The sequence below is a fragment of the Sphaeramia orbicularis genome, chromosome 14, assembly GCF_902148855.1.
Source record: "Sphaeramia orbicularis chromosome 14, fSphaOr1.1, whole genome shotgun sequence".
NCBI lineage: Eukaryota > Metazoa > Chordata > Actinopteri > Kurtiformes > Apogonidae > Sphaeramia > Sphaeramia orbicularis.
This window is the reverse complement of record NC_043970.1, coordinates 26726594-26738067: the sequence shown is the minus strand read 5'-3', so window position 1 is coordinate 26738067 and position 11474 is coordinate 26726594. Positions and strand designations below refer to the sequence as shown.

Below are 11474 nucleotides of genomic sequence, written 5' to 3'. Positions count from 1 at the left end.
TATCTCAATACAACAATGTGCAATATGGGCGACAATGAACTATTTACACTTATTAACTTATTGTACTTGTTCATGTATGTTATTCTATTCTATTCTATTCTATTCTATTCTATTCTATTCTATTCTATTCTATTCTATTCCATTCTAGTCTATGATAACCACCTCACTGTAATTCCTGGACAATCACACATTTTATCACTGACATTTAATCAGGACTATTTAGAGCTTATCCATGTACAGACGTTGCTGATTTTCTGTGAATCTTTAGGACTGTTTCTGCTGTCATGAAACGTGACAAACTCTTATCAGCTGCCAGAAATACTGTGTCGCTCACAACTACGTTACTGTTTTTATCTCCTCTGTGGATTCTTGAAGGTACGATTACATGATGTGTAGTTTTACGCCTTTGTGATTAGATGTGTGAGTGCCCACGTCATGATGACAGGTTATTTTTATAATACTCATCATCCAGGATACAATTAATATTTTATTGGAATATACCCTCTGCATGATTTTCCAGTTCCTGAAAGCTTGGATTTTGACGGTCATTTAAATAAACTTACACACATTTTCCATTTCCTTTTATAATCAGTGTTACTTTTTAGTCTACTTCAAACTTAATTCTGAAAAGCTGAATTTTTCATATTTACAATTAATTTACCCTACAATGAGAAAAAAAGATGATTACCCACAGTTGTTCACTTTCTATTGTCATTTCTTAGAGAAACTATGTAAGAGATGAAAATATACAGTATATTTTGTAAAACTAGCAAATGTTCAAGGTAGTAGCAAAAGTAGCAACAGATGAAGCAGCTGATTTTACTGTAAATACAGTCAGGTTCATAACAATCAGTCTGAGTTTGTTCTTGAAATGGAGGGACTTTGTTTAAAATGTTTGTAATTCCTAAATGGTTAATATTAATATTAATAGTAAAATTAATATTGATATTTAAATATATAATATTTTTATTTTATTTTTGTTTAATCCCTTGAGGGTGATGTATCTGTTGGTTTGAGGGGTGTGTGTGGTGTAAAAGCTGAAAACAGACAGGGGTGGAGCAACAGGGGAGGAGCTCAGTGTAATACATTTAAAAAAAAATCTCATTTCCTTTCATATAAAATAGGATAAACCACATTTAAAACATTTGTACACTCTGTGAAAGTAAATCGAACCTTGTGTAAAATGCTACTCACTGATGGACTGGCCATTGTTGGAGGATTTATTGTGGTTTTGCTTCTGCTGAAACTGCTCTGGAGGTGTTGGTGTGGATTCAGACAGTTTGTTTTATCTGAGATTTGGCAAGTGGATCTGAGGACATACGGGCAATGGGCAGGTAAAGTCTAATAAGTATATGATGTGTGCCATTTTTACATTTATTATCCCTTTAGCTCAACAGGATGATCAGATCTGTGTTGAATAAAAAGTAACATCAAATCTACAGCTGTGGGAGTTTTCACAAGTAAATCTGTTCAGTTCAGACACAGATTAAGAAGGAGAAAGACTGCAAGGCGGTAAAGACAACAGAGAATAAGTCATAGATGTGTGAGCAGCTGCACACAACATGCTTCCTGAAGACTCTTCCATAAGTGTCCTGATAAGCTGCTCATATTCCGACTTAACGGCAAATTTCCATTTCATTTGAGCATTTAAACCTACAGACATGCAGCAAGTTTTGTTTCTAAGATGCATTAATGTTAATTATTTATGACATATTTTACATGAAAAATCAAACACATTATCATTAGGTATTCAACTTGCTCACTGGCAACAGCCATGGGGTAAAGTGCTCACATTAATTGTAGAGTTAATCAGAGGCCAAAATTCTTACACACATTGGAGGAACATTAATCTTTACCTAGTGATAATAATTAAAGTCTAAGTCTTTTTTTCAGATTTTGTGTTGTAGTTTGTGAGGTATAAATATGGTTTAAGATTATTTAGCTTTTCACTTTCATAATACAGGGTTTCTGCAAGTATCGGCAAATCTAATTTAATGCTCTTTAATGCCCTTTTTAATGCCCTTTTTAATGCCACTTTGAATGAATGTAATGCCCATGTCCAACTGCAGATACAGTTTTATATAGTTTTATACATACATGATGGTTTACCATCGACAGGCTTTAACCAGGTTCTGAGTAGTTCTTCCTCCAATCACTTCTGCTGAAACTTGCATTTTCCCATTTTTCCAACATTTGCTAATATTCCCTCCACTCTTTTGCCACAGCATGAGCACTTTCAGAGCACGTTGCATTCCAAGCATCCGCTGTTGTGACTTTGTGTATCAGCCATAAACAACAGCCAATTAAAGGGTTCAGCCTGTCAATCATCACACTATACTTCCGATCGAAATTATTGAATGTTTATATAACCAAAATAAATTTTGAATAATAATACTTTTTTCCCATCAAGTGTATTTAATTTTTTAATGTCTCTGGACATTGAATTAAATGTTTTATAATGCCATTTAAGGCCTTAATTTTCACAAAATCTATTTAATGACTTTTAATGCTTTTTAATGACCTGCAGAAACCCTGTAATAACCACCAAAAGCTAACTAATGCTAAGAAAGTTAAAGTGATAATCATTTAATCAGTTCTTAATTCTCTCCTCTGTCTAGTTGTCACTGGTGCCACATCTGGTATTGGTAAAGCTTATGCCAGCGAGGTGAGTAGCCAACCTTTTCCTACAATCTGTCTTTGCATTAAAAATGATTTTTTGGTCCAAATCTCAGCTGGTGGAGCATTTCACCTGATCACAGTCCTGAGTGACCAAACCCTTCTGTATGTATGTCATCCTCCAGCTGGCACGAAGAGGTCTGGATGTTATTCTGATTAGCAGATCCACTGATAAGCTTCGAATGGTTGCAAAAGAGATAAGTAAGTCACATAAAAACAAAAACACTGTGATTATTTAATTTTTTTGTGGTTAAACAGAAATAACTGTATTTTCCATATTCTTTCAGAGGATCAGTATGGACGAAAGACACGTACCATACAGGTGGATTTTACTGAAGGTCAAAGTATCTACCCGCTAATAGCCAAAGAACTGCAAGACCTGGAGATTGGAATTCTGGGTAAAATGAAACACAGTGCAATGAACACACTAGGATTTTTCAGTGCCTTACAGCAGTGGTGTCCAATTTCTTTTAAGGAACACCTTTTAAAACAGATAAACCATCTTTACCCACTTACCAACAATGCTGAGAAGAGTAAATTTAAGCATAAATGACCATTTTATTTTATAGTGTTTCATCGTCATATAGTATTAGCTTTAAATTGGTAAAACAGCCATTTTGAAGAAATATTAGAGAAAAAGTAGAGACTTTATAAATCATACATACATGACACAGACGCCTCATTACACCTATTGGCTTTATTTCCTCTTATCTATAAAACACATTTTAAATACTTAAAAAATGACACAAAATCAATGCATTAACAAATTAACAAGGGCTAATTTTTTATTTTATTTTATTTTTTATTTTTAAATATTTTCATGACTCATGATCAGGGGTTAGTACCACCACCAATCTGAAAAACATAAAGCGTAAAGATTTAGAACAGTGTCATAATAAAATCAGACACTTCGTTCAGTATGGTAGCTAGGTGTGACTCCATACACATTCCAATTCTATTTTTCTTTTTCTTTTTACCACAAAAGAAACCGAAGAGATTTTAATTAAAGAATTATTTTAATATTAATAAAGTGACCGACACCACCTTAGATGTAACATAGTGAGAAAAACACAGAAATGAATAGAAAAGAAACTGCAAACCAGTAGCCTACCACAAACAATAACAATACTAATAATGCCAATAATGCTAATGCTAATAATGCTAATGCTACTACTACTACCACTACTACTACTAATATAGAAACAAACAGAAAAGAAACTGCAAACCAGTACAAGAAACAATAACAATGCTAATAATCCTAACGCTAAGAATAATGCTAATAATGTTAATGCTACTACTACTACTACTACTACTACTAATAATAATAATAATAATAATAATCATCATCATCATCAAAGGGAAAGGGGGAAACAAAGCCAGAGACATTTTTAACAAATTAGTTCTTTTTGTTTCCTTGCCTCCCAGTCAACAACGTTGGAATGACCTACTCTGATCATTTTGCCTATTTCCTGGAGGCACCTGATGCTGAACAGGTATGTTTTACAGTTTTAATAACGTACTACATGTATTTGGATGAAAGTGATGTTGTTCTACATTGCATTTGTATATATAAGTTATTTATTACAAAAAATGTTTGCTATAACTGTGTAAAAGCACAACGGGAAAGAGAAAAACTAAGGATCAGGCTCGCAGGTTGTGTGATCCGATAATCTCATTGGCTGGCGTTCTGTGATTCTGCGCTCTCATTGGCTGACGTTCTGTGCCGCTGCGCTGTGATTGGCTGGCGTTCTGTGACACTGCGCTCTCATTGGCTGACGTTCTGTGACGCTGCGCTCTCATTGGCTGACATTCTGTGACACTGTGCTGTCATTGGTTGACGTTCTGTGACGCTGCGCTCTCATTGGCTGACATTCTGTGATGCTGCGCTCTCATTGGCTGGCTTTCTGTGACACTGTGCTCTCATTGGTTGACGTTCTGTGACCCTCCACTGTGATTGGCTGGCGTTCTAAAATGCTATACTCTCATTGGTTTAAGTTCTGTGACGCTGGACTCTCACTGGCTGACGTTCTGTGACGCTGCGCTCTCATTGGCTGACGTTCTGTGACGCTGCGCTCTCATTGGCTGATGTTCTGTGACGCTGTGCTCTCATTGGCTGACGTTCTGTGACGATTCGCTTTCATTGGCTGGTGTTCTGTGACGCTGCGCTCTGATTGGCTGACGTTCTGTGACGCTGCGTTCTCATTGGCTGACGTTCTGTGATGCTGCACTCTGATTGGCTGGCGTTCTGTGACGCTGCGCTCTCATTGGCTGACGTCCTGTGACGCTGCGCTCTCATTGGCTGACGTTCTGTGACGCTGCGTTCTGATTGGCTGGCGTTCTGTGACACTGCGCTCTCATTGGTTGGCGTTCTGTGATGCTGGGCTCTCATTGGCTGACGTCCTGTGACGCTGCGCTCTCATTGGCTGACGTTCTGTGACGCTGCGCTCTCATTGGCTGACGTTCTGTGATGCTGCGCTCTCATTGGCTGACGTTCTGTGACGCTGCGCTCTCATTGGCTGACGTTCTGTGACGCTTCGCTCTCATTGGCTGGCGTTCTGTGACGCTGCGCTCTGATTGGCTGACGTTCTGTGACGCTGCGCTCTCATTGGCTGACATTCTGTGACGCTGCGCTCTGATTGGCTGGTGTTCTGTGATGCTGCGCTCTCATTGGTTGGCGTTCAGTGACGCTGCGCTCTCATTGGCTGACGTTCTGTGACACTGCGCTCTCATTGGCTGACGTTCTGTGACGCTGCGCTCTCATTGGCTGACGTTCTGTGATGCTGAGCTCTGATTGGCTGGCGTTCTGTGATGCTCCGCTGTGATTGGCTGCCGTTCTGTGACACTCTGCTGTGATTGGCCGGCGTTTTGTGACGCTGCGCTCTCATTGGCTGACGTTCTGTGACGCTGCGCTCTCATTGGCTGACGTTCTGTGACGCTGCGCTCTGATTGGCTGACGTTCTGTGACGCTGCGCTCTCATTGGCTGACGTTCTGTGACGCTGCGCTCTCATTGGCTGACGTTCTGTGACGCTTCGCTCTCATTGGCTGGCGTTCTGTGACGCTGCGCTCTGATTGGCTGACGTTCTGTGACGCTGCGCTCTCATTGGCTGACATTCTGTGATGCTGCGCTCTCATTGGTTGGCGTTCAGTGACGCTGCGCTCTCATTGGCTGACGTTCTGTGACACTGCGCTCTCATTGGCTGACGTTCTGTGACGCTGCGCTCTCATTGGCTGACGTTCTGTGATGCTGAGCTCTGATTGGCTGGCGTTCTGTGATGCTCCGCTGTGATTGGCTGCCGTTCTGTGACACTCTGCTGTGATTGGCCGGCGTTTTGTGACGCTGCGCTCTCATTGGCTGACGTTCTGTGACGCTGCGCTCTCATTGGCTGACGTCCTGTGACGCTGCGCTTTCATTGGCTGATGTTCTGTGACGCTGCGCTCTGATTGGCTGGCGTTCTGTGACACTGCGCTCTCTTTGGTTGGCGTTCTGTGATGCTGGGCTCTCATTGGCTGACGTCCTGTGACGCTGTGCTCTCATTGGCTGGCGTTCTGTGATGCTGCGCTCTCATTGGTTGGCGTTCTGTGATGCTGGGCTCTCATTGGCTGATGTCCTGTGACGCTGCGCTCTCATTGGCTGACGTTCTGTGACGCTGCGCTCTGATTGGCTGACGTTCTGTGACGCTGCGCTCTCATTGGCTGACGTTCTGTGACGCTGCGCTCTCATTGGCTGACGTTCTGTGACGCTTCCCTCTCATTGGCTAGCGTTCTGTGACGCTGCGCTCTGATTGGCTGACGCTCTGTGACGCTGCGCTCTCATTGGCTGACGTTCTGTGACGCTGCGCTCTGATTGGCTGGCGTTCTGTGATGCTGCGCTCTCATTGGTTGGCGTTCTGTGACGCTGGGCTCTCATTGGCTGACGTTCTGTGACACTGCGCTCTCACTGGCTGACGTTCTGTGACGCTGCGCTCTCATTGGCTGACGTTCTGTGACGCTGCGCTCTGATTGGCTGGCGTTCTGTGATGCTCCGCTGTGATTGGCTGCCGTTCTGTGACACTCTGCTGTGATTGGCCGGCGTTTTGTGACGCTGCGCTCTCATTGGCTGACGTTCTGTGACGCTGCGCTCTCATTGGCTGACGTTCTGTGACGCTGCGCTCTGATTGGCTGGCGTTCTGTGATGCTGCGCTCTCATTGGTTGGCGTTCTGTGACGCTGGGCTCTCATTGGCTGACGTTCTGTGACACTGCGCTCTCACTGGCTGACGTTCTGTGACGCTGCGCTCTCATTGGCTGACGTTCTGTGACGCTGCGCTCTGATTGGCTGGCGTTCTGTGATGCTCCGCTGTGATTGGCTGCCGTTCTGTGACACTCTGCTGTGATTGGCCGGCGTTTTGTGACGCTGCGCTCTCATTGGCTGACGTTCTGTGACGCTGCGCTCTCATTGGCTGGCGTTCTGTGATGCTGTGCTCTCATTGGTTGACGTTCTGTGACGCTGCGCTCTCATTGGCTGATGTTCTGTGACGTTGCACTCTCATTGGCTGACGTTCTGTGACGCTGCGCTCTCATTGGCTGACGTCCTGTGACGCTGCGCTCTCATTGGCTGACGTTCTGTGACGCTGCGCTCTGATTGGCTGGCGTTCTGTGACACTGCGCTCTCATTGGTTGGCGTTCTGTGATGCTGGGCTCTCATTGGCTGATGTCCTGTGACGCTGCGCTCTCATTGGCTGACGTTCTGTGACGCTGCGCTCTGATTGGCTGACGTTCTGTGACGCTGCGCTCTCATTGGCTGACGTTCTGTGACGCTGCGCTCTCATTGGCTGACGTTCTGTGACGCTTCGCTCTCATTGGCTAGCGTTCTGTGACGCTGCGCTCTGATTGGCTGACGTTCTGTGACGCTGCGCTCTCATTGGCTGACGTTCTGTGACGCTGCGCTCTGATTGGCTGGCGTTCTGTGATGCTGCGCTCTCATTGGTTGGCGTTCTGTGACGCTGGGCTCTCATTGGCTGACGTTCTGTGACACTGCGCTCTCACTGGCTGACGTTCTGTGACGCTGCGCTCTCATTGGCTGACGTTCTGTGACGCTGCGCTCTGATTGGCTGGCGTTCTGTGATGCTCCGCTGTGATTGGCTGCCGTTCTGTGACACTCTGCTGTGATTGGCCGGCGTTTTGTGACGCTGCGCTCTCATTGGCTGACGTTCTGTGACGCTGCGCTCTCATTGGCTGGCGTTCTGTGATGCTGTGCTCTCATTGGTTGACGTTCTGTGACGCTGCGCTCTCATTGGCTGATGTTCTGTGACGTTGCACTCTCATTGGCTGACGGTCTGTGACGCTCCGCTCTGATTGGCTGGCATTCTGTAACGCTGCGCTCTCATTGGTTGACGTTCTGTGACGCTGCGCTCTCATTGGCTTGCGTTCTGTGATGCTCTGCTGTGATTGGCTGGCGTTCTGTGATGCTGCGCTCTCATTGGTTGATGTTCTGTGATGCTGCGCTCTCATTGGCTGGCGTTCTGTGACGCTGCGCTCTCATTGGTTGATGTTTTGTGACTCTGCGCTCTGATTGGCTGGCGTTCTGTGACGCTGCGCTCTCGTTGGCTGATGTTCTGTGACACTGCGCTCTCATTGGCTGACGGTCTGTGATGCTCCACTCTGATTGGCTTGCGTTCTGTGACGCTATGCTCTTATTGGCTGATGTTCTGTGACGATGCACTCTCATTGGCTGACCATCTTTGATGCTCCGCTCTCATTGGCTTGCGTTCTGTGATGCTCTGCTGTGATTGGCTGGCGTTCTGTGATGCTGCGCTCTCATTGGTTGATGTTCTGTGATGCTGCGCTCTCATTGGCTGGCGTTCTGTGACGCTGCGCTCTCATTGGTTGATGTTTTGTGACTCTGCGCTCTGATTGGCTGGCGTTCTGTGACGCTGCGCTCTCGTTGGCTGATGTTCTGTGACACTGCGCTCTCATTGGCTGACGGTCTGTGATGCTCCACTCTGATTGGCTTGCGTTCTGTGACGCTATGCTCTTATTGGCTGATGTTCTGTGACGATGCACTCTCATTGGCTGACCATCTTTGATGCTCCGCTCTCATTGGCTGGTGTTCTGTGACACTCCGCTTTGACTGGCTGGCATTCTGTGATGCTCTGCTCTCATTGGCAGCTCAAAACAAATAAATGAATGAATGAACAAAAGCCTGTTTTGTTTAAAATCATTGCTTCCTGGTGCTTTTTAAGGCTAAAAACTCAAAAAAGACTGTTCTAGGTAATTTGCAAATGCCCATGTTCCTGTGACTTTAATAAAAGAAGCCTCAAATCATTGCAACTTTCACCACAGTTTTTTGGAAAAGCTGCCGCAAAATCAGGCATTTTAAGCCACAACAAAACAAACAAACAAACAAAAAAAAATCCCGTGAAATCCTGGAGGGACTGTTTAACCAGACTCTAAGTACAGTATTGACTGAATAATTAGAAAATGACCTCAGTGACATTTGAACTGAAGATGCTGTATTTTTGATTTCTCACTTACATATACTTTTCTTTTATGTGTTGATTCTCACCAGAAAATAACTCAAGTGGTCAACTGTAACATGCTGTCTGTTCCTCAGGTAAAGTATTTATGTCAGTTTAATCTGTGCATTAAATGAAAAGGCAGCTGAATACTAACAGCTATATGATTATTATTATTTTCTTTTTTTTGGTCTTTTCTAGATGACCCGGCTGGTTCTTCCAGGCATGGTTGAACGGTACCGTGACAAACACTTTTAACTACAAAATGAGATAGCAGTGAAGCTCGAGTCTAAATGAAACACTTGTTCTTCTCTTTTCTTCTCAGAGGGACAGGTCTGATTATTAACATCTCCTCCCAAGTTGCCGTCCGCCCACAACCTTTATTATGTCTTTATTCTGCCACCAAGGTACTTTACCTTTAGATGTGCTGAGCTTTGTGAATATATTTCATCTGAACACAACCTGATAAGATCGCTATTAATTTATGCTACTTTTTAATACTCGTTACTTTTGTTCTTTTCAGATTTTTGTGACATATTTCTCTCAGTGTCTGCAGGCTGAGTACAAGTCAAAAGGCATCACGGTTCAGGTAATGTGAGCTGTGCATTTATTTTTACACACTGGATATAATGCATTGAGTGTGTATTTTAATATTTTATTCATAAAGTTTGCAGCAAAGAATAGATTAGTTATACAGATGCAACAATGGCATTATTGCTATAACTTAATAATGTTTCATGTTTTCATGTTATACATTACAGAAAAAAGGTCTGCTGTGCTAATATTTGTAATATCTTGGTATAACTTGAAAATATCTTATTTTATCATTTTTGTGCTTCCATTTTTACTCATTTTATGCTATTGGAATAAAAAAGAAAATGGACTTATACACGACCCCCATTACATGGAGGTGTCTGTGTGTGCAGCACTTTACTGTTTGTCACAGCTTACTTTAAAAATGCATGTTTTTTTTTTTTTGTTGTTGTTCTTTTGGTTACACAAACGTGTACCACAACTAGTTTTGTGGTAATCTCAGAATGAGATCTCTACATCAAGCCTTTCCTATATGATTGATCACCATTTATTATACGATTTTCCCATGCATTTTTCAGTGAAAAGCAGGTATTTTCCTGTACTGGATTTACCAACCATGGAGATTTTCATAAATGAGTACATTCAAAGGTTAGTTTATCAGAAAACTGAAGCAAAAGTGACTTTTTCTGCAAAGTATATCATTAGCTGACTGTAAAGACAAGCATCTGTTTGTCAAACTACATGGGTCTTTGTGGTGAATCAATGTTGCAGAACATGACTGTTTCCACATTGACTACAGAGCCTTTGAACATCCAAATGGGTCATATCTGATGCAGCTGACAAGTTGAAAAACTGCATTTTACTTTAAATATCTGAATGTATTGATACGGTCAGTGGTCCAAAAGTCACTAAACATTTTACATCAGTAGATGTTTTTAGTCGCTGGTGGCTGTTAAAGTAAGATCAGGTTGTTTTTCTTCCTTGTAGAAATAAAAACTAATAATAAGCATATTTTTCTCAGTGTGTGGTCCCTTTCCTGGTGTCCACCAACATGACCACCTTGCCAGTCAACTGCATGGTGAAGAGTGCTCCAGGATTTGCCCATGATGCCTTGAACACCGTGGGTTACTCCACCTACACCAGTGGCTGTTTGTCCCACGCCCTCCAGGTAATAGAAACACAGCTGTAATGACTTAAACAGGATCCTCTAAACACCCTAACTGGATTTCTCATCATCCTACAGAGCGTGGCCCTGTCAGTACTGGTACCAGACTGGTTTCTGATGTCCTCATTCCTCATCAGACAGTTCAGAAAACTTGCAAAACAGAGAAAACAGGAGAGAAAAGCTCAGTGAAAAGTAGGAGTAAGTGCTGCAGAATATCTGGCCACATCTGCATGGGAGCTGATGTTCACTGAACACGAATAAAGGTCACTGACATTAATGTCCAACATTTGGCCATCATGTTCACTTCTCAAAAACCTTAAAATGACTCTGCTTTAATGCCTTCAGTAGATGTTGTACATCTATTTTTAACTACAGAAATACATTTTCTTTATTCATCTGTGAAATGAAAGTTATTTGTGTTTTTCACTAGAACATAGAATATCATTATTACCAATAATACCACAATAACACATACTGCAGGCCTGTTTTTACTGCTGTTTTTATTGGAACTGTTAAATACACACAATTTACAGGATTAGATACAAAGATATGGCATTTTCCATGACAGTTTATTTTATTCAAATACAGTTGTGAGCATTTCAGAAA

The 11474-nt window shown here is 42.8% G+C and overlaps 1 protein-coding gene across 1 annotated transcript; it reads left to right on the top strand.

The window, feature by feature from the left end:
• The first annotated feature begins 1133 nt into the window (after positions 1-1133).
• hsd20b2 (hydroxysteroid (20-beta) dehydrogenase 2) lies at positions 1134-11242 on the top strand. The gene is made up of 11 exons (XM_030154588.1): positions 1134-1334; positions 2619-2665; positions 2802-2877; positions 2964-3074; positions 4102-4169; positions 9223-9267; positions 9371-9405; positions 9495-9576; positions 9693-9758; positions 10725-10871; positions 10947-11242. Exons 1-11 carry the CDS (start codon positions 1184-1186, stop codon positions 11055-11057), a joined length of 939 nt encoding a protein of 312 aa, XP_030010448.1. The 5' UTR covers positions 1134-1183; the 3' UTR covers positions 11058-11242.
• The last annotated feature ends 232 nt before the right edge of the window (positions 11243-11474 follow it).

Coding starts and splice junctions, on each gene's coding strand:
- hsd20b2 (XM_030154588.1), top strand. CDS start 1,184: ATGCTACTCACTGATGGACTGGCCATTGTTGGAGGATTTATTGTGGTT. Junction 1,335..2,618: donor GACATACGGGCAATGGGCAG/GTAAAGTCTAAT, acceptor TCCTCTGTCTAG/TTGTCACTGGTGCCACATCT. Junction 3,075..4,101: donor CCTGGAGATTGGAATTCTGG/GTAAAATGAAAC, acceptor CTTGCCTCCCAG/TCAACAACGTTGGAATGACC.